Here is a 24,004-nt window from a genome sequence, read left to right as displayed (position 1 = left end):
AGTAAAGACTTAGCAGAAGGTGGACTGCACAGAGAAATGCCATGGAGGTCTTTGGCGTTCCTCATGACGCCTGCAATTTTTTCTAGGGCGCACACGGCGAGCTTCAGGTTGGCGCACAAAACGCACACACAAACTTTATTTGAGGGAATGTGCAGAACCCATTTTAGCTTCAAAGAATAGAATTTCGTATGGCCGATGGCTGTGTCTGGGTGGGCTGTCTGATACATCCGATAAGCCTTGCAAATTGACCGCGTCATCACACGTCTCGCAATATGCTCTATCGTTCCGTCCGCCATGACGCAAACGACGTTGTTTTTGTTCGGACTGTGCTGTTTACAATTAAGCTCATCTTTGGTGTAATAGTCCATCGCTACCCGCAGTTCCAGCTCGCTCACTCTCCTTCTTCTGTATGGGTCAGGAATTGCCCGCACTCACAGTTTTTCTTTTTAATGTCTTGATTTGCGGAGCAAATAGCGGGTGGTTCAAGGAATAGCATCTTGAATATCTTTCGTCGAGAGCGGCTCGGGTAGCAGTGTAAAAAGACGGCAGCCCTCATGGCATGAGTCCGAAGCGGGAAACGCAGACCTAAGGTTCCTCAACCACACTGAGCAGGTTCTGCAACTTTGTGCCAAGCTGGCAGGCTTGTCTCTCACGCCATACGCTGTAGTGACGCTTAATTTTACCTTCTTGCGGAAAGCGCGTTCAATTTCTTCCCGCTTTCGCTTAACGTAAGACCTCCTACAGTGCTTTTTCAGGGCAGAACTTGGTTTCAAAGATGAAACTCCTGAAGAGTATACGCCCCTGTTCAGCTCTCAGACTGCTGCTTGTTCCGGGACGAAGGTTGCCTCAGGCCCCGTTGATTCCGACGATTGCGCCGTCATTTCCTCTAAACGGCTAAAGCATTTCAAGCAAACTAAGTCCGTCTCTCGGACAGGAACAGTTCCTTCAGGGCTTCTTCAACGAAACAATGTCCAGATCTATCACGCTTGGAAAGTTCCTTTAGTAATAAATTATTTTTCTTGTGCCTTCTGAGGTAATCGGCACTTCAGCCATCAAAACAGAGAACAGAGAACACAGGAACTACTCACGATGAAACCACCGCTCGCAGCATAAGGAATGCCTCTCCCTCTCCCCCTCCCCTCCCCTCCCCCTGCGAAAAAATTATCTCAGAGGTCTCAAGAACCCAGTAATCCCTGCTTTTGTTGTGTGCTGTTTCTTCGCGGCTTCTGTTTCATGTCCAAAGGCAACCCGCAGGGGCGGTCGGACTGCGGTGCTCTTTATAGCTGGCAATCCCGTGCCATCTCGGGTGTTTACTTAGGCCACAGACTCCCGGCGCGATGAACAGTGGATTGTGAGCGGAGTCGTCTCTTTGTATAATGTTCATGGATGCGGTACCCCACACCGGCCTTTGAAAACTAGAAAACATTCGGAAGAATCGAGTATCGAAAAATTAGATCTCACGGTTCTCCCAACCGTTGCCATAAAAATTAACTTACAGACTATCTCAGTCAATCATATTTTTTTTTTTTTTTTGCAGTATCTTTATTCTTTTTTGCGTTGTGCGGCCCTCCGCGGCGGCGGATCTATTGGCGCTCACAGGCGGTGCAGGTTCTGCCGCGCCCTACTTCCTTCATCATGTTACCGCCATGATTGTAGGCTAATCTGTTTGCAATGTCGTCCCCGTTGCTTCCTTTTGCGCCGCGTACACGGAGAAGCCACACGCCTTCAATCGAAACAGGAACCGCGAAGCATGTGAAAGGGTAGTGCCTCTCGATTGCTCCGGCCCATGCGCATTTTTGGGTTGGATGTAGAAAAATATATAAGGAATTTTGACTTCACAACTACCGCCCACAATTGTGCTGTCAACTTATCTTTTTCTAAACACCCCTTAGCAGTTTTATGTTTTGTTAAAATAATGGAAGTGTCAATAATGGGTATCTGATGATGTCTTCGTGCCCACAAGATCAAAACCAATCCTTGTTAAGAAAAAAAAAAGTTTGTCTTTGCGAAAAAATGAAAGAAGTTTACAACTCCCTGTAATGCCGAATTAGAGCGCAGCTCTTGAGGAGGAGAAGGGGAGGGTACGGAGGAGACGGTGTGTCTCTCCTGCTCCCTCCTCATCTGCTCCTCCCCTGCTCCTCGCATCCTCAACCTCTTCTCCTCCTCCTCCTCCGTCTCCGCCCTCTTCCTCCTCCTCTCCCTCCCTCTCCTCCTCCACCCCTCCCCCTCATCCTCCCCCTCGTCCTCCCCCTCCTTCCTCCCCCTCCCCCTTCTGTGTGACGTTTCGGCACCGTGCCGAAACGTCCCATAATGCACCGCGCGATTACGCCGACGTCGACGCTGACGCCGCTCAAGCCGGAAGGGGCGTCTAACAGCTGCGCTCTAAAACAATTATGAGCACCCTCCCAGTCACGTGCGCGTTTTGGCGTATCGTGCGTTGTTGGCATTTCGGACGGCGTCCCCAAAAAACTGTTTTGGCTAAGGGTCTAGATATATTTACTGCCAAATTAGACAGAGAAAGGATTGACAAAAAGTATTAATCACCGGGAATTATGTCGTTATTTTGAGAAAAATGTATTGCAAATAAGGCGAATTGCGCAATAACGCTCTGGATGTTTTTTTTTCGGTACCTATAAAAGGTAAGGTCTTAAAACTTTCCGTGTGTTGCCGTGTACTTTGTTCATCATCGCATAAAATAATGTTGTCCTTGTCAACGTGCGAAATTTACAAGAATTGATGAAACAGGCGCATTTGACTAAATATGCATTATTTTGAAAAGTATTTAAAAAAAAGCCATCTTCAATATTCTTTACACCTTCCGACATTAAAGTTTATAATATGTACTAAAATAATCTGCAAAAAAACATAGCGCAACCTTTGGGTGGCTTTGAACTAATAAAGCGAAGAATGTGGCCAAATTGACGCTAACGCGGTTGTCATAATGGGCCGGGCATGCCGAATGATGTTGGGACTCCTACTGCCATGCCCGCCGTTCCAAAGCCCCACGGCCCGTGTCCAGCAGACGAGAACAGAGTGGATTCTGACGAGAAGAGGTCAAACGACTTCATCATGCTGGCACTCTTGGGGGAGTTGTCTCGCAGCTCGGCTGCTGCTCCTCGTAGAGCAAGCGAACCCGCGCAGGAACACCGCTATGCTTTGAGAAAATACTGACCAGTTGATTGACCTTAAGGGACACACGTACGAGAAACCTGCGGGGCCCACCGGGTGGTCTGTAATCTGCGGGAACATCCTTAGTGAGCTCCTTATTGTTCTGGGTTCAATGTGTTGTCCCATTCTGTTCACTGTTCTTAGCGACCACGTGATGGTGTATTATGTGCACTTTACCCAGTGTTTCTATAGGTATCCTATAGTGAGTTCATTACGGTCTGAAAATTAAGTGTCTTTATGAACCTGAACATGAATATCCCTTGAAGTTTTGTCAGATGAATTTTGTGTAAGAGAAAATTCCTTTTTTGTGTGGGCGAGTGTGACGGAGTGTACTACCGACTCATTCGGTCCTGTGCGTGCGGGCACGTGTGTGTGAGTGTGTGTCCCACCGTGGCGTTCGCGCCAGATTACAAAGAATCCTCGCCTCGCGGCTATGGGAAGGGAAGAGGAAAAAGAGGAAAGACAGCAAAAAAAAGGACGGTTAGCCATCGCAAGCCTTCGGACAGAGAACGTTGTAGCAGTTGTCTGTGTCGCGAACTCAAGCCGAGTTTAGATAAAGTTATATGTGCCCGAGCAAGCGCTGGGTACTGTCTCTCCTCAACGTCGGGCCCCGACGACGGTGTGTGTGCAGCTCCCAACCAGAGTCTTCACAGCTTCATACGACAAAATTGATATCTTGCACCTGCTAAGGTGCTTACAGCTCATATCTTATATGTTAGGTTACAATTAAACAATTCTTGCATCAAATGAAACGCTTCACAAATTTACTTAATGAATCAAATAGACTCAATGCAAAGCAGGGCGGCTGGACTTATTTTTAAAGATTACTTTCGAGACACAAGTGTCCCGAGGGTGAAACAAAAAGTCCAGTTACCCCTACATTCTATGATAAGACATGTTTTGTGACTAACCTTCGTCAATTGCATTTACTACCTTCTAACTGGGCTTTGCGTGCATAAGGAAGCAGCTGTTGGAAAATGGCGAAATTTCGCGCTTGGGTGGTGGGCATGTTAAAAATAATTTATTTTGCCCTAATGGCTCACGTACACAGCCTGGTGCGTTTGGAGGAAACGAGATTCTGATTCTCATAAGACTATTTCCGAGGGTTTGTTTCAGACACCTAATTGTCAGAGTTTTCGTATTAACGAATTAGACGTGTGCAAGAAGACCCGTATATTATTACATATGATATGTCACGTACTATCAGCTTTATTCATTCAATAGACTACTTCCTTAAAGCCCTGCATGCAACACCGCGCGCGTTGCACTCTGGGAACTAGTTGGCCAGGGAGGAGAGTGGTATGGTTTCGGTTTCGATCGACACGTCGACTAGAGGTCACACACAGAACGTGCACTATTAACGGCCGTTATCTCATGCTTTCTGGTCCAGAGAGGGTCATTTGTGGTCTCTAAAATAACCTAAATGGCCAGACCTCGAAGCTTTAGCAGAAGCCCGAGACGTATAGCTTGTCTTAATGCATGCTTGTTGTATTTTTGTACTTGAGCCTTTTTGTTAGCGTTTCGAGGTATGTGGACGAGCCAGTGCTGGGAATGTCGGCGCTGCGGAGCTCGGGGATCTTGCTGGTGTGCGAATCAGCAAGCTGTAGCAACCAATAAGTATACATACATCGAGCTCGAGCCTTTACATTAGTATTTTTGATCAGGAAGTTTGTTTCGTGCGTCCATATACAAAATATAACTTTTTGCGATTACTGTTTTTCTTTATACGCCTGAGTACGCAAGCTAAAGCTCGGAGGCGCCATTGAAAAGCTCCATTTGAACACACTTCTCATCTCTCATCAGTACTGCCTTACAGCACTGCACGAAGTGAAGTTTCCACCCGCTTGCATTCCCTAATATTTAACATCGCGTATGCGCATAAAGTTATCCTGCAATCATACGGGCACATTCGCAAATGCAAACCGTTTTAAGAAAGCAAAACTAGAGCACTTATGTGAAAAGTGTCGCACCGTTCGCCAGCGCCGGACGGACATGAACCCCTATGCGGTGCGCCAAACGAACGAAATTATTCAAAGCACATTTGACGGTTGCTGATGGCTATAATATTTGTTATGTGTTTGCTTTCTTCCTGACTGAGTAGGCCGAGATAATTTCAGACACAACGTTCAGGCACACGACTTGGGCGTCAGGAAAAGCTCATCCAAAAAGGCTTACCGAGGAGTAGGGGACGCTTGTTAGGGCCTCCGTTGTAGCAAGCCGATCTGAGTGTTTGCGAAAACTTAATCTTCTAACAGCATAAACTTTGAGTGTGAAATATGTGACGACACGAGGAAGGTATCATAGTAACGTTTGTGCAGTCGTGAGGTTGAATTTATTACGTTTCCTTAAAAGTTCATGCGCCAACGCTGGGTTCAACTTTGATAATCCTGCGAAGATGCGGCTTGCTTTTCGCACAACGAAGTAACAAGAAGCGGACGTTTGGCAAACAAAATACGTGTAGGGCTCAAGGTGACCAAATTTCAGTTGTAGTGCACTGGCACTAGACGGGATTACTGAGATTGAGCTCAAAAATGCACTCGTGGGGTCAGGTGACTATAAGCCACGTCTTACCACGTTTGCACACGCACGCACAATATCCGGTATTTCGAGAACCAAGGAAAGTTCTTCGGTCTTCGTTTTCTATCGCTCGAGAATGAGTGTATTGTACATTCGTAAAAAGTCCGATAATCGAAAACGCAATCAGCGCGTTCGGCCGCGGCATGATAACATGAGATGAACCTGCTCACACGAAACCAAAACTGAGTGGCCAACTAGTCCCCAGAGTGCACTACGTGATATTTCGCCGCGATGGGGCGCGTCGGTTTTGGATGAAGACTAGTGTGTGCTAATGGAAGCCGACTAATACTGTCACAAGAAATATGTAAGTATAAAACAGAAAAAAAGATGAAACTACCCAGCTTTGCACCTTGGAGTAAAGCTTAAAATACATCGTCTCTTCCAACGTACCGCTTCTAGATGGCAAAATATTAAATAAAACTTGATCTTTATTGCATATAATAGAATGTTCGAAAGGTCTTCGTACGAAGAAAAGGAAAAAAAAATATGATGTTAAATTTTGTACTTTTGAAGTTTTGTTTCGCATTCAAATTTTTTTCACTGAGTATACATATAGTGTACTTCTCGAGTTGGTATATCCAAGCTTTAACTTGATTTTTGGATTTATAAATCTGTTGCTAAACAGCCATGAAAGCTACACAAATGCGGTTTGTGGAGGTGATTTATATAGCCAGGGGAACATAATATATTAGGGCAATCGTCACATTAAGACAAATAATTAACTAAGATTTGTAATCACAAGTTTTATTTAATGAGAATAAACGAAAGCTTTATAAGAAACTTGCTGAGGGTCATTGACAATCACTTGACCCGTGAATTTTAGAAATACTTTAATCCGGTGACAAATGCGATAGTGCGCTAAAGTGACCATTTGTGCGTTACAGAAGTCTAGGTGCTCTAAATTCGTCGAACACAAAGTTGGTGCCGACGTTAACGGAGCGCGCCGATTGCACTATTCCGACGATGATTTCGCGTTTTTTTCGCCGGCAGCCAATCGGCGCAGTCCGCGAACTTTCGGTTCCAACTTTGTGTCTCACCGGTTTAGGGCCCTAGGGGTGCAAAAACGCGTATAATACAATGCGGAGAAACCTCGCGGGCACGTTTTCGATCCCCAGCATTTTGCCATTTGCTTATCTGGTAACTTTTCCGTACTTCCGCGCTTCTCACGCCCTACTGATAGAGTTTCAATGGCACTCACAAAGGTTAAAATTGAAACCATATACTTATCTTCACTAATTAGAAATGTATCAAAAATGTTAGGTAACTATTCTAGTTATAATGATGACTTGCATCCTATATTGTGTCTCCTGGCCGTACAACTCATTTGCACAAACCGTATTCCTGTGCAATACACGGCTTTAAATAAAACTCTATGTGGAGCTTAAAAACGTTGTAGACTTTGCCATGGCATTGAATTAACAAAAGTTCTCATAATTTAAGCCGGGTTAGTTATCGTCAGAGCGGTTAGGTTCTGAATTTTTCACACAACTATTAAAAAAAAAAAAAGAAACAAGCCATTTTTTATGTCCACTTGGCACTTCTATTCTGGTTGTAAAAACCACGTACAAGTTTTCTTGTTGAGTAAAAAATATCTCAGTCTGGCGAAATACTGCGTGACCTGTCACCGTCGGCGAAATTTCAAAATCCGCCTTTGGTTCTTTCGTAGTAAAAACGAAACAAAACAATGTATTAAAACGTGCACTAAGGACGCAGTTTTCAATTTCTGCCAGCAAATCTATTTTTCTTAAATATTTTTTGAATCATGACTTTTTTTTTCTTCCACGATTTGAAATCAGTTCACCCGCTATTATACCTTTTTTCATGGCTCAATAAGTATTGTATTGTTCAGGTTGCGTTGTAGAGACGTCTTTAGCGAATTCAGAAGTAACACAAATCGTGACATGTCAGCTCTTTGCTGAACAAATAATGATAGCAGGACACCTTGAAAGCCCTGGTTATTACTGCTTCCTGGTTGGAACCAAACCTCACGTGATAGAAAATAGAATATTTAAAAAAAAGGGGTGTGACTCCTCTCCTGAAAGAAGACATTTGTATGCTTGTTTTTTCTAAAAGTTTTGTTGAGGTGTGTTGGTTATTAGTCATGCATTTTTAATTTATATATTATTTACACATTTGTTGAATATTATGACATGTGCGGGGTGAAATATTAATGGCAAGATTTATGCAATGATTCAGGTCAAAAAAATTAAGGTGTTTTGCCGAGCGTTTCTTTTTTTTATGAAACAGAGAAGAGAAAAAACTTATTCTAGCCCGAAGACGTCTGGAAAGAACACCATATGGGGAGACTGTGGAAAGCAAGAAATAACTCATGGGACACCAAAATATTGTGAGCGAGTCTCAAACCTCTGCAATGTTGTAGGGTGGATTATCGGAATACTTATCACATATATACCAGAAACCTAAGAGGAAGCATTAATTTAGAGTAGAAATACGTTCCAGTAGAAATTATTTGCCTTGTGAGTACCGCTGCTCTTTACAAGGGAGAAGGCATAAAGGTATACATTTATAGATTTCATACATTTGAAATTTAGCCTACACAAAATGGTATTTATTCTGAATTGGCGATCGATACTACTACTTATGCAGTATAGTGCTGGATGTCGCAAACCTAGTAAATGAAACTAGTCGGAAAAACGGGTTTTACTATATCGATTTGTGCCAGAGAAATGATATGTTACCATACTCTAGTTCACCAATGGATTTGTCTCTTTTTTTTTTCGATGACCCTTTCGTTTACCTCTTAGCTTCCATGTATTTTCTTTTTACTATACCCACATTTTTGCCAATTTTTTTATTTAGCGAATATATGGAGGACAACACTTAAACATGAGGGTTATATTCTATAACAAAACGGTTCTTACCCTGTAGTGTCGTGTCCAGGGTTCCATCCTCAATAGTCGCCAACTTCTTGCTGTATGAGGAAATAATCATTAGTATTATGTTATTCAACTACGCTGTACTCGTGTACTGCATCCTGCTTACGCGATTGTCGAGATAAAACTATGAAAGATTTAGTTTATTTTTAAACCGCATGATTATTTTATACGTAATTACAGATCTGTTTTCACTACTTGACTCAAAATGTGCAGATAGAAAATGTTTAAGATGTTTGATAGTTTTGATAACACTGAGGTGTACACAATTAAAGATGAAATATAAAAAAAATTTAAAAAAGGAAGTTTGAAGATTTAACACCTCAGCAGGAAGCATTTCGCCGATAACTTTAGCGGGGAAATGAAGTTAGTGTATAATTATAAATAACAACACATTTTCCCGATACCTTCAGCAGAAATATTGCGTGCTACACTTTTGCATTTCACCTTATTTGAGCTTTTTTGAGGAATCATAAGAATAAACACATTTTGTTTAAAAACTCTTCATCCAATTAAAAACATGCCCCTTGACCCGTACCCGGTATGGTCAAGAACCAGGGGACCAGAGGATTGCGGAATACACAGGGCGGGTTTAATTTTAATTATTTTCCTCAAAAGCGTCTTTTGGGGGCTCATTAAATGAGGGCGTAGGCAAAAGTACAAGATACAATAAAAAGTAACATATAAACATATTATCTCTGGTCACAGCGGCACAAAAAAAAACCGTTATGCTAACAGAGATTATTCAATATTTAGTTCTCAACTGGACATAAAAAAATATGAATAAAGAAGACTACAAAGAGATTCACAGGCCATTCAAAATACATAAGTTCGCACAATTTCTTAAAATCTTTATGTTGATTACAATTTTATCGGGCCGATTACTGCATTCCGAAGCACACAGTAATACAGGCAAAAATAGGAAGGAATCGTTAGGGGATTGGGTTTCCCGTAGCTTACACCAGTTATCTCTTCTGAAAGAAATACTATAGGAAGCATGAAAATAAGTATTTTGGAAGTGTGATATACTGTAGTACATTTTATGAACTAAACACATGCGGTTAATTCTACCTGCCTCTGTAGGCTAATGAAGTGAGATCAATGTTTGTTGCTTTAAGGCGGAGACGTGACTTAAAGCGAAAAATCGTTTTTGAGCTACCCAAACAACTTGCTTTTCCTGAATGCCATGACTTTATTCTTCACGGTATGCATTTATTGTCTTGAAATGCCAGGTAACTATTAAGAAAACCGTAAATAAAAATGATGCAGAAACCTACATTGAGATTTTCGTGCTCTCCTGTGGCGTGACGTTACGAAATAGTACATATGTTCAGGTCGTACAGGACAGCCTTAAATAGAGTACGTCGAGCGTTTCTTTGGTGATTGCCGCTGAATGAGCTTCCAAGCATTCTTTTCCCGCAATCAAACATCTTGCTATCAGTTGGGAGCGTGGTTTACTGCCCACTTTGTACCATTTCTCTTCTCACGCTTCAGTTTCACGAGTAGGGGCTCTCGGTTTTAAAAAGACGAGGAGAACGAACTGCACAAATTGAATACCTTCGCGATTTACGGTTGCTAAATTTTCACAGGACACTTAGGGCACTGGTACAGCTGTGTCTATCGGTGAACTGAGCCCATTTTGAGGGAATTCAGTAACCATCAAAATATCGCTATCAAGATATCGTAACGTACATCTAACCATAAACCTATCGAGTTACCCTTTTAAAGGGTAACTCCGGTGAATTCCACAAAATTTCAGTTGATGGTTGATTATATATCTGGTGGTGGTAATAATCGGTTATACGAAATTTCTTTCAAAAGAAGTGTAATACGTTTTGGGCAATTTTTATTTAAAGCGGACTCCAAACCGAAACCGTAACCTTGCCTGCGCCGAGCAACATTGCTCTTCTGTTGTCACTTACATCTCCAACCATGTGATACAAATCGTGACGTCACGTACCAGGCGGCCGGGCACAGCTCGGCTCAGGGGCGAAAGATTCCGCTGCTATACGATCGACAGTCTGCTAAACCGGACGACGCCTGTACTCCGCGGCCGCAGCTTGTGTTCTAGCCCAGAAAAAGGCAAGTTTTCCCAAGGGTTTCATTTGAAAACATTAGTAGAAAGTGAAGTTTTGTAAACCACACGTGAATATGTCGCGACGGGCTTGTAGAAGTATGTCGTGCTCAACGTCGCGAACTGACTTTTCGAACTGGACATAAAAACTGACTGACGAACGGACGTTCCGACGATAACACATGTTCGTTCGGCAGCACACAAAAGCATGTGCGTTCCGCGAATCACGTGGTCAACGATGAGCGCGTAGCTAGCGCAGGTTGTCGGCTCGGCTTAAAAATCACAAAAAAAGCAAACAATTCTTCCCGAGAGCTTGAGCATGACATAGGCAGCGCAGTGTAGGCTGCGACGACACGGTGGTATTAACTGCGCTGCCGACTTCGCCGCTCCTCACCCGCTAGGATTAGCAGATTTTGGTAATTTCGCGCACCTGAAGCTTGGTTTGCCAGTTTCATCACCTTTTAGGCGGAATTAGATCGAAATATCTATATCTGGCGTGTGTTCTTATTAGCAGATTCTTAAGATAATTACATCATTTCTTAATATGTAAAATCAACTGGAGTTGCCTTTTAAGTATGTACCCGGTTGCTTTCTTTTGGACGGATTTAAATTTGGAATTTAAATATTCTTGATATAGATGCCATATAATACTTCCATGTTGTAGTTTAAATAGAAGCATTGTTTTGTAGGCAAGTCAGTTTGTTGCGACACGGGCTATAGACGTGGGCTCCGCTTTAACAGACCTACTGATTTCAGTGTGCTTGCATGAGGTTGATATGATGACTTTACGATAATGATTCTGAAATATGACTATCCAAGCATTAGTGCACCAACGTCACTAGATCAACTCGGTTATGAGACTGAACATAAAGCTGCTTCCACGAGCAGTTCCACCTCTCCACCTTTTTGGGTTACTGCATGCTTTATGGAGTAGAGAGCTTTCGAAGCACACCACTTAGACGGCGCATTACCGCACTCTATTGCGGACACGCAGGCGCTAATACAGCTGCGACGGCAAAATATTGAATTGTACGAAGTCACCAAGCGGCCTAATTAAGACGCAATGGTAGTGATCAAGGTGTTTGATCAAAAACTGCAGCTTCCTGAGCGAACCCCAAAAGTGGCAGTTGAGGCAGCCCACAGGCCCAAGGTTAAAGGAAGCCATAGCAACTACATTGTTGGTGATGTTCACAGAACAATGAAGAGGAGATATCTGCACTCAGAAGCGAGTGACCCAAAGATTAAAAGCTGTACAATAACGAGAATTTAACACGGAGAACTATGATTCCCCTGTGAAACACTGAGAACTGCGCTAAACAAACGTCAGACACGTTTGTATGGAACAAGAAAGGAAATACTATTTTCGTAACCAGAAGGAAGCTGCAGCTGTAATTCACATCGAAGTCGAAACATACCTAAATAAAATGAGCCAACGATGGAAGGAACGTTCGTGCCATTCAAAGAATAATATGACAACACAAAACGCGCCTCAGGGGAAAACTCAGGGGCTCTAAACTCGTCGAGCACGAAGTTCGGGCCGAAGTTGACGGAGCGCACCGATTGGCCTATCACGACGATGACTTGGCGCTTTTTTCACCGACCTCCAATCGGCGCGCTCTGCTAACTTTCCGCTCCAACTTTGTGTTCGACGAGTTTAGGGCCCCTGGTGGAATAAAACTAAGACTATTTACAAAGGCACTGTGATCAACTTATGATGCTGTTGTCCAAAAAATAGCTTCCCTCGATGAGTTCATTTTATGCAACATAAATATGAAAAAAGCGTGTAATACGTTCTCCCTATATAGTTTTCGCGCCTATCTACTGTTGCCTAGCGGAAAAAAAAGCGTCGTTTGATAATCATGTTCATTAGTGATAATTATTTATCAGTATCAGAAAGATTTGAAATTTTATTGTATGCTGAACCATACGTTGTATCTATCCACAAAACCACATGTTTTTACATTGTTGTTGATTGATATTGGCGAGTTAGCTCAAACGGAATCATGTTCATTTAGTAAATGTTCGGCCTTTATAGTAAATTTAGCAATAACTAATGTTTGTACTCGCTGGTGATATGAATATTTATCTTATAAATCAGGCTAAATTCGGAGTCGATTTATTTAAAAACTTTCTATTATTTTTCGACTTGAAATGTACTACATGACCTTATGAGAGAAGAATCGTGTTGTGATAAGATTACTATAGCATGCAAATATGATATAGCTACCAAAATAAGTAACTTGGAAATATTATCTGGAGTGATAAGAGCAGAGGTAGCAGGTCAATATTTGATATCTTTAGTGTTATGGGGGTGACACTCAAGCAGATGGTCCAGTAGAAAATGACGAGTTTACTATGATTTTTGATAATAGAAAATATATCAGCTAATTTGGACGTAAAATTATATTTTATGAATATTTCAGGACCACACGACTGATAATATCATAAAATACATGTTTCAAAACATAATTATAATGACAATTTTATTTCCATTAGTTATGATCGGGAACCCAAGTAAAAAAGCTGTAAAGCTCAGCTTGACAAGTCCTTGGGCCCCTAAAATATTGAGCAGCGTGCGCAGAAAAAAAACTGTCATCGAAAACAACGCACAGAAGAACAAACTAAGATATAAAAAACATCATACTCCTAAAAAAACGAGAAAAAAAAACATCGCATACTTAGCAAAAATCGTGAACAAGAATACCACTTTAAGCCTTTAAATTTAAGGCCGTCTAGATCCACAACATTTATACAAATATCCACACTACTCATACAATGCGGTAGTGTGAAAATTATCATTTGAGAACCATCATTTGTTTGCTCTGTGACCATCCTCCATTTTTCTGTGTTACGGGTAGAGTATAGTGGTAAGTTTGCCCTCAGCGACGTGAGGATTTGCGAGAACAAAAAAAAAACTTAGACGCCTGAAGGTCTCCCTCTTAAAACTAGTACAGAATGAGTATTTATATAATCTATAATTATAAGTTATATGATAGTTCCTAAATAAATTAGTGGTATGGGGGTGACGTGGTAGGTTACATATCCATCTCACTATACGTTTTCATGGCAAGAAAGGTTTTGCGATGGTAGTAATTCTTGGAGTGCCATAGACAAAATAGGAATATGCTAAATTTTAATAAAATAATGGCCTGTAAAGCAACATCTTAATATTAATTAGCAAAACGGACCAGTGGCGATCAATAATTCCCAGCACCCGAGCGAGTTTTGGCATGAGATATAGCACACGGCTATATCCTACGTCATGTACCCACTAATGCGCTGCAACAGTTTTATGACCTAACAATTTCTAACTGGTTTTGACTTGAAGCTGAGAATTATAGGCACTACCACAAGCTTCATTTTTTGAATGAAAGATCACAACTTTTGATTTATCAATATTAACATTTAAGGTGTTCCTTTCCCCCCAGCTGTTTAAATTTGATGTCACATTCGCCATATTTATTATTTTGTCACCTGTCTTGGAAGAAAAAGAACCTGCTTGTATCATTCGAATAAATCACAAATTTCGCCTGCTAATATTTTTAATAATATTGATAATGTAGAAATAAATGTAGATATAAGAAAAGTCCAAACGGAAGGTAAAACTTAGAAACGAAGCCCAGAAATTGTGTGGAATAGCGTAGAAATCATGGAATCGTTCCGCATTAAAACAGTGTAAGGAAAAGATGCGAGCAGAAAACGGAAGATTTGCTTCTAAAAAAAACATTTTGCGAGATGTGCAATAAAATAACACGGCTAAAACTTGCTTGGTAATAAATCACTTCACGATAAATTTTACCCAGCTGTAAAAACGTTCGACTGAATTTGAGCTACCGCTTAGCAACTTTCACAGAGACAGCAGCTCGGCGCTCGCCAGGAGCATAGGAACTGTTTCAATGCAGGATCGGTAGAGCGGCTAGCGATGCGGCGCTTTTGGGCATCGCGCCGCTCGCGCTGTTTCCCCGGCACCTACCGTCACGTTGCTGAGCGCCACCAGGTATGTATACCCCTCACTGCGACCACTCTGAAAACAATTGTTTCCATTGGCAAAAGAAGCCCCAAAGCTGGACGTCCCCAACTTAGCGGAAACGAAAATCGAGTAGCTGCCCAAGCAGCACGAAGTTTGGCCATGTATTGGCCAATGGCTTGTGATGGTCTTTTGGCCAATGGCCAAAGAGTGGCCATTCATCGGCCAATGATTGGCCGATGGCTGATGGCCAGCGGCCAATGGACAATGGGCAGAGAAAGAACAGTCATCGGCCAATGGCTGGCTGCTGTCTGTCCACTGGCCAAGGGAGCATTGCCAGTCATTGGTCAATGATTAGCGAAATCTGTGCTGCTTGGGCGTGCTCGTGTCTGTCATCAAGATGCAGAAACCTTGGTGCCACAAACGGGCTTGTGCTAGTTGCCACAAACAAGAAAAAAAAGCTTGTTTGTGCGACTTCTAAAATGTTTCGTTGTTAAATAGTTTTAAATATTCACAATCTTAAATCAGAAAGCTTTTTTTTTTTGTTTTATTGCCTAGCTTTAGGTAAACTTGCAGAATACCAAAAGCAATGTGATATATATATATATATATATATATATATATATATATATCTGTGTGTCAAACCGAACAAAATACGGGTTCGGTTACGGTTCAGGTTCAGGTAAATTAATTTTGTTCCGGTTCAGTTCCGGTTCGATTAATTCGATCCGCGAACCGGTTCGGGGCGCTGAACTGGTTCGCGAACCGGTTCGGAAATTATAAATGACAAATTGCAACATCAAAATAAATTACAAATAAAACATCTGAAATCAGCACATATAAAACGGGATACATCGTAGTGTAAGGCTTAGGAATTTCTACCAGGAATGGTTTCTTTATGTGCACTCAAAGGTTACCTCACCGACGTTTACGCATTCGGACTTCATCTAATTGGGTCCGACGCAGTAGCTGTAAAATCCGCGACCGCCTTACAAACCCACTTACAAGTAGAACTCGCTAACTATCCCACCACCTCGGCGTGTAAGCAATTGAAGGAACAGTGGGGAGAAAATACGGCTTTCTTTATTTGAACTAACCTTCGGTAACTGAAATTAGACCCTTAAAGAAGTTTTCATTAAACAAGATAAGGAATATGAAAAACACCTCACCGAACGCAACGCCAGAAGGACGTAATAAGATAAATATTAAAATAGAAAAGTTCGCTGTCTCACATATATTTTAGCTTCTAAGTGTCTATACGAAACCGGATGCATTATTATCGAACTCCACAGCCTTTTCTTTTCTCATTCCGATGGAAGCAAGCTTCAAGAACTCGCGCGTTCTAGAAACGTGTTATGAAACGAGCACACAGCAGCATTTAGGATTTACGAGATCGTAGAAAAATGAAATCCCGTGACCCGTTTTTTTTTTTTTTTTTTTTTGCACAGCTTTTTAATTTTTTTTTTTTCCGTGCAAGCCGCGACCAGCGCAATACTGGTTCCTATGTCAAGATTCATGGATGCAGCGTTTGTCAAGATTCATGGATGCAGCGTTTATATTCCTAAGACTGAGTGGAGAACAAAAATATGTAAGCGAGGTGCGTGTCAGTTGACGGCACTTAAAAAACAAATGGCATTGATAGCACATTCATTGTCAACAGCGCGTGGCCGAACCGTTTTGACATGAGCCGGTAACCGTTATTTTTTTTCCGGTTCAGTTCCGGTTCGGATTCATCGCGATAACAATATAACGGTTCGGGTTCGGGTTCAGTTCCGGAAAAAATACCGGTTCGGTTCCGGTTCGACACCTTGATATATATATATATATATATATTGTGGGGAACGGAAAAAGACGAGAATAAAGGGGTCCGACGACCGGGGGGCAAGCGGGCACGCGGGGGCAGTCGGAGCTTGCACACCGCGAGAATTGGTGTTCGTTTTCTCGCCTCCACATCTTGCGTCTTCAACGTGGGGCCCGACATCACCGCAGCTACACGTCGACACGACCAAGGTAAATCTATCGCGCTTTGGCTAACATCCACGCCCTTTTCACTCGCTCTTTAAATGTCACGTAATACGCGACCGACAACTCGCGCTCGAGACCAGGGACGAAATCCTGCCGAGGAGGGCCCTCCGATTGAACGAGACCCACATACAGTTGGAGATGGATCCGATATTGCGCCGTTGGGGTCAGCTTCACCGCCAGATATCGCTCACCCCGAGTCGCGCGAATCGCAGGCGGAGAGGCGCCTCTCCCCGACACCGAGAGATGCCTCCCCTAACACTTACGGTCCGCCGGTAGAAACCTTTCAGGACCAACTTCCCCTGCTTCTTGCCGGTATGATTAGACTACTGCAAGAGCGCGAGGCCACATCTAGCCTTCTCGTACAGCCAGCCACAGATATGCCGCGATTGCGGCTAGAAATACCGAAATACGCTGGATACGCCGACACAAAATCAGTCGCCGACTTTCCTTTAAAGCTTCGCGACTATCAGGAAGCATCCGGTATATCCGAGGTAGCGCTGCTGGCTCGCGTCCTCCCGGTTGCATTGACAGGCAGTGCGGAAGACTGGCGCAGGAGGCAGCAATCGTTCTTGAACTTCGACGACTTTGCAGAACGCTTCAGAAGCGAATTTTTACCACCAGATTACGCTGAACGTATCAGGGACGAACTTCGGGCACGGACGCAACACAGAGATGAATCTTTAGTTGAGTTTGTGCGCGCCCTACAGACGCTCTACGACAGGGCCGAACCGAGCGCTTCGCCAGCCGAAAGGGTTGCACGGGTCATCCGACAAAGCCATCCGCAGTTTCACCCTTACTTGAGAGGTCGCAGCTTGTCAAACTTAAACGCTATGGCCCTGGTGGCCAGCCAGATTCAGGCTGACATTATGGCTGAGCTCAATTATAGACCACCTCCCCAACCTGAGGACTCTTTGGAACCCTCATGCGCCTGGTCCGGCAGGACACCCTACCGGGGTGCTGCAGATGGCCGAGCTAAGTATCCCCGGCACCACCCTGGAATGATGCCGCGTGCGCTCGATCCACACGCGTACGCTCTGACGCAAGACGCCCATTCTCTTCCCGGTGGTCGAGCCTTGGTGCAGAGACTCGGTGCTCCGCAGCCAGAGACGCAGTATGAGGCACAGAGATGGATCACGGACCGGGACAGAACTAACTATACGGCTGCCATGCCCCGGCGACTCCAGCCATCCCAAACTTCGGAGCAGATACCGTCACCTCGTTGTTTTCAATGCGGTGGCGTAGGTCATCTCCGCCGAAACTGTTCGTCTTCTTCTACAGCCTTCCAGTCGGGAAACTAAGCCGGCGATAATGAGGGCTTGCCAGTCGCCGGCGAATTTTCAATCCAGGCCACAAGTCTCCCGCACCTTTTGGTCCTCACGGTTCCGTGAGGCAGCCCTGGTTACACGAGGAGACCCATCCTTCGACCCGCCTTTCCACGATGGCACGGCCATTAATGCTGGCCGGGTGAATCGAAACGCGTCCGAGGACCAGGCTTCGCAAAGCCAGGAGTTCCTCCGAGACATGGGGGTGCCGGACGAGGCGCCTCCCCTGGCGCCTCCCGACATGTCCGAGGATTCCACTGCGGCTAACGGTGGACCCCTCGGAGACATGGAGGTGCTGGACGAGGCGTCTCCCCTGGCGCCTCCAGACATGTCCGAAGATTCCACTGCGGCTAACGGTGGACCCCTCGGAGACATGGAGGTGCTGGACGAGGCGCCTCCCCTGGCGCCTCCCGACATGTCCGAGGATTCCACTGCGGCTAACGGTGGACCCCTCGGAGACATGGGGGTGCCGGACGAGGCGCCTCCCCTGGCGCCTCCCGACATGTCCGAGGATTCCACTGCGGCTAACGGTGGACCCCTCGGAGACATGGAGGTGCCGGACGAGGCGCCTCCCCTGGCGCCTCCCGACATGTCCGAGGATTCCACTGGGGCTAACGGTGGACCCCTCGGAGACATGGAGGTGCTGGACGAGGCGTCTCCCGTGGGGCCTCCCGACATGTCCTAGGATCCCACTGCGGCTAGCGGTGGACCCTTCGGAGACATGGAAGTGCCGGACGAAGCGTCTCCCATGGCGCCTCCCGACATGTCCGAGGATCCCACTGCGGCTAGCGGTCCCCCCCCTTCGGAGACATGGAGGTGCCGGACGAGGCGCTTCCCGTGGCGCCTCTCAACATGTCCGAGGATCCCAATGTAGCAAGCAGTGATTCTCCCCCAGACGTTCCCGGGGTCACTCAGCATGACATCGCAAAGCTGAGTATCTCATCGGAATTGAATAACGGTTGTAGGACTAGGACAGTTCGTACATATCGGGACAATAACCCGCGACAGGTCAAACCCAAACCACACTCCGGTAGTGAGTGGATAGGACCGGCCGGTCAATGGGTTGCCCGCTTTATCGCGATGATGACGGCACTACAAACATGGTTTAGCGTCCGTCGGATAAGTGGGCCATCATCTGCAGTGACATGGAAACAAATTCGCGCCAAACTGCTTTGGCCATTTCGTTTTTGTGCACCAATCGGTTTTGTTCCATCTCTTGATGCGACGCGACGAACCAGAAACGGAGCCAGAGAACCTTACATCATAGTTGACATTGCCGGGCAGGAAATTGCAGCCCTTATAATGGGGGATCGGTGGCCGAGTGGGCTGAAGCGCACACCCAGCTCGACGCGCGTGGAGCGAAAGCTCGCGCTGCAGAACCCAGGGATCCTGGGTTCGAGCCCCACCCCTGCCCGTTTCGATCTGGATGAGCATCGTACCGGCGTGCGGTCGTGTATCACTACTGCGTAAGCACGTTAAAGACCCCAGGCTAGCAGTCGTACTGCACTGGCAAAATTGCTCATCTACAGTGTAAACCAGTGTCGCCCCTACTGGCAGACCAACCTTCCGCTGTGTAAATCACTCAAACCTCCAATTTGACTTTTGACTTTGCAGCCCTTATAGATACGGGTGCTACAATATCTTTTTTGGAGACTTTGTAAAACAATTGTGTAAAGACCGTAGTATATCTATGCGATCCTCACAAAAAAATTTGCGTATGATATCGAACGAAGTAATATCCGCTAGCGAAGGAGCTCGCTTGCAACTCTCCTATGATGGACGGAAATGTCGGCAATACCTTACTTACCTGCCAGGTCTCGCTTGTGGCATCATTCTTGGGAGGGATTTTATAACCAGAGAGGGCATCATCCTAGACCTCGCAATGCGAGAATACCAGTATGGCTGGAACTCAACCCCTTTAAATTTTCCAGTGAGACCTCAGACAATACCAGTGCGTCTCCCACGAGGCGAAGCACGCCGTTCTGAACAAAATGCAGACATTTCGCTGATCACCGACGTAGGACAAAATATACGTGTAGCCTTGAGTTCATTCTCTGGGACAAATATTCAGCGCGAACGTCTTGCGAAAGTGCTGAAGCCGTTTTCTAACATGTTCACTGAGATTCCCGGGAAGACTAATATACTAGAACATCAAATCGATACCGGGGATGCCCGACCAATTTGATTCAACGCGCGCCCCTTGAGTGTTCATAAAAGAGAGCTGCTCGACCGCGCGTTGGAAGAAATGATCGAGACCAAAACGGTACGCCCCTCAAACAGTCCGTGGGCATTTCCTATTGTCCTGGAGCCCAAGAAAGATGGAACAGCGCTTTTATGCGTGGACTATCGACCTCTTAACGACATAACGAGAAGGAATGCATACCCTTTCCCATCGATCTCGTCCGTAATGTATGCACTGGGATCGGCAAGCATTTTCACCACTCTTGACTGTAGTAGAGGGTTTCTCCAGATTCCTGTCGCCAAGGCTGACACTCCTAAGACGGCCTTCATTTGCCAGAGGGGCCTATTTGAATTCGATCGACTTCCCTTTGGCCTGTCTAATTCTCCCGCAAGCTTCCAGAGGCTCATGGACACCGTCTTGGGGGCTACTAAATTTAACTGTGCAATGGCTTACATGGACGACGTAGTGGTGTTTTCAGAGACCTTGGACGACCACATTAACCATTTGCAGGTTGTTCTGCAGCGGATGAATCATGCAGGACTAACGATTAACCCAAAGAAGGTACAGCTGGCGTCACGTAGGGTAGCGCTTCTTGGATTCGTGGTGGAGCATGGATTCCTCCATCCACAGGAGGAGAAGTTGAAAGCAATGATAGAATTTCACTCTCCTCAGGACAAAAAGAATCTACAGCGATATCTCGGCATGGTGGGATTCTACCGCCAATTTATATTGAACTGTTCCGATTTGGCCCGACCTCTTCATGAGCTGCTACGCCGGGATGTCCAATGGAATTGGACTGCAGCTCACGAGGAAGCATTTAGGACGCTGGCAGTCGCCATTGCCGATACAGCGTCCCTCCGACTTCCCGATCTCAATGCCACATTTGTGCTACAAACCGACGCCAGCGAGTACGGACTAGGAGTAGTGCGTCTGCAGGAACATAATGGGGCCTTACGACCCGTTGCTTTTTGCGAGCCACACACTGTCGGCAGCGGAACGTAACTATACCGTCACCGAAAAGGAGTGCCTAGCAATAGTATTTGCCCTAAAGAAGTTTAATATGTACCTTGACGGAGCCACATTTACAGTTCAGACGGACCACCAAGTGTTGACCTTGCTCAAAAATCTTAAAAACCCAGCAGGACGTCAAGCTCGATGGGCTCTCAACTTACAGGGATACAATTTCTCCATTGAGTACCGGCCTGGCAGATCCAACATTGCGGCGGACGCCTTGTCTCGCGCCCCCCTTCTACCCCAGGAAAAGGAAGAGGCGACGGAGTTGGTCGCTGTTACTAACGAGGAACTTTCCTGGGGTGTAGTCGTGACCCAGGAACAGCTGCTCAGAGCCCAGCGAGCAGACGATCTGTGCCAGCAGATATCTACGCGGTTAAATCAACCCAGTTCCAGGGGACAGGACATGACTGATGCACACACAGACACCTACGTTCAGAGTAACGATGGCCTTTTACTTCGATACATACCTCAAGCAGATGAAAGTGACCCTACCACGTCGCCATTTCGCGTAGTCGTGCCGAAAATATTACGACGTACTTTTATAAGTTACTTTCATGACAGTGTCCTGGCAGGTCACAGTGATGGAAAAAAAATACCAAAAGCTCTGCCGCATTGCAACCTGGCCTCGAATGAACCGCGATGTCTTGCGTTATGCCCGCAGCTGTCCTAAATGCCAGACAGCAAAACACCGAGGCGGGAACCCCCTGGGTTTCATGCAGTCGGTTCAGAGTCATCGTCCTTGGGAAATTGTTGGGTGTGATATCATGGTCCCGTTTCCACGCAGCCCACAAGGCAACAGGTACCTCCTTGTGGTCACCGACCACTTCTCCGAGTGGGTCGACCTAAATCCCCTGCGTCAACTTACGTCCAAGAAGATATAGGACAAACTTCGAGAAACATTTTCCCGGTTTGGGTATCCTGTTGTCCTTTTAACAGACCACGCCACCTACTACACCAGCACTGTATTTGAAAATTGCTGTGAGATTCTCGGTATCCAACATAATTGTACTTCCCCTTATCACCCCCAGGCCAATAGCACTGAAAGAGTAAATCGCAACCTCCGGGCAATGCTAATTTTGTACACTAACGAACACCGCGACTGGGACTCTTATATCCCAGAGATGGCCTTTGCTACACATACCACAGAAAACCGAACCACGGGATTCACACCGGCACGATTGAATTTTGGTCGGGAGCTAAGAGTACCCATGGAAAACATTATAGAGCTTGCGCCAGATGCTCGCCCGCGCCTATCACACTCAAGGTTTGCGCAAAGACTCTGCGATAATATCCCAAATACAGTGACAATGGCCCGGGGGAATATCGAATTAGCCCAATCACGACAACGACCCAATATAATAGAGGCCGGAGAAACGTCGAATTTTCTGTCGGAGATCTAGTTGTCCGACGCACTCACCCACTCAGTAACGCCAGCCAAGGATTTTCTGCTTCACTCGCCAAGCGATGGGAACGGCCATTCGTGGTCAAGACGCAAATTACACGCCTCGCATGTCGATTACGGTGCCCCATTACCGGCGCACGCGTCGGACCTGTTAACATCAATGACTTGAAACCTTTTATTGAACGTGGCGAAGAGTGTTGAGAGTTGAGTAACATCGACTCCATCTTGTCTAATTGTGCCTCTTCCTGACCTCGACTACCTGCAGCCATGCCGCCAGACCGACCATGGTCACGGCCAGGCCACCCAACCCCTCGGCGGTCGTCTTACCATCGGTCGCGCTCCCCCGGCAGCCGCAGTCTCGGCCATCGGCCGCCTCCTCAGCACCCACGGCGACGCCCCCGAACCCATGAGGCTGCGACGTGGTGCATCATGGAGCATCACAGCCTCGTGGGGTTCGCTTCCCGCCTGCGCTGGGACCAACAGCCACAGGTCCCACAAGAACTGGCGCCGGCCGACATCCCAGCACCATTCCAGGGACGCACCCTGAATGAGCGGTGCACAGAGGACACACCGTCGACCTACACCGACGAAGAGCGTGCCGGGTTATGCGCCCTGTGCCACGTGCCATGATAGCGGGGGAGAGTTATCTACACGGGGCCCTCCACACCGAGCGTCGCCAACGACAAGAGAACAACGCATCGGCAGCAACTCGGCCGCTGACGTCTGCCGACGTCGAGGCGGCGCTCATCGTCGTGTCGAGATCGTGCCCCGAGAGGCTTAGGGCGCTTAACCAGGCAGCACACGCACACGAAGATGTCATCATTGACGAGTTTTAATCCGCCTCCCCGCCCCCTCCCTCCTGTCTCATTCAGCAAGCCAACGGCTCCGAACGTGGTTTAGAACACCAGGACCACAGTGAACGTCTCCCGTTCCAGCGCAGGCGTCGAGAGTCAACACTTTGCAGTCGAAGCTCAGAGTGCCAAAAGCCAGAGTCTGCTTCCACCGTCCTTCCCGCCAGCCGTCGCGCCACCCCAAGCTCTCCGAGTCGCACCCTTTCAAAAGTCCTTTGGACCGCACGTCAGATACCGTTCGGAGTTCCAGTACCATCTTACGGTCCTCCGTTCATCTTCGAAAAGCTCAAGACTCGCAAAACCGCCATGCGAGCTTCCTTGGTCGACATCATAGAGTCCGGCGTGGAGAACCTCGACAGCGACGTCGGCTTGTGCGCCCCGGATGCCGAGTCGTACACGCTATTCGCCGGCCTGTTCAACCCGGTGATGGAGGACTACCACGGCGGCTTCAAGGCGACCGACAAGCACCCGCTCACGCACGTCGGAGACCTCAGCACCTCGGTCAACGTGGACCCCCCACGACCAGTT

At 46.0% G+C, this 24,004-nt stretch overlaps 1 protein-coding gene across 1 annotated transcript in view; it reads right to left on the bottom strand.

Annotated features, from left to right (window-relative positions):
- LOC120846733 overlaps nucleotides 1-24,004 on the bottom strand; it is a 175,475-nt gene that overhangs the window by 69,837 nt on the left and 81,634 nt on the right. Inside the window, exon 9 of the mRNA XM_040218600.1 lies at nucleotides 8,628-8,677. Within this exon, the coding sequence (XP_040074534.1) occupies nucleotides 8,628-8,677 (50 nt within the window). The remainder of the gene's footprint in view (nucleotides 1-8,627; nucleotides 8,678-24,004) is intronic.

This window comes from Ixodes scapularis, unplaced genomic scaffold, assembly GCF_016920785.2.
Source record: "Ixodes scapularis isolate PalLabHiFi unplaced genomic scaffold, ASM1692078v2 PGA_scaffold4__175_contigs__length_147842914, whole genome shotgun sequence".
NCBI classification, from domain to species: Eukaryota; Metazoa; Arthropoda; class Arachnida; order Ixodida; family Ixodidae; genus Ixodes; species Ixodes scapularis.
This window is presented reverse-complemented; position numbering and strand designations above follow the sequence as displayed.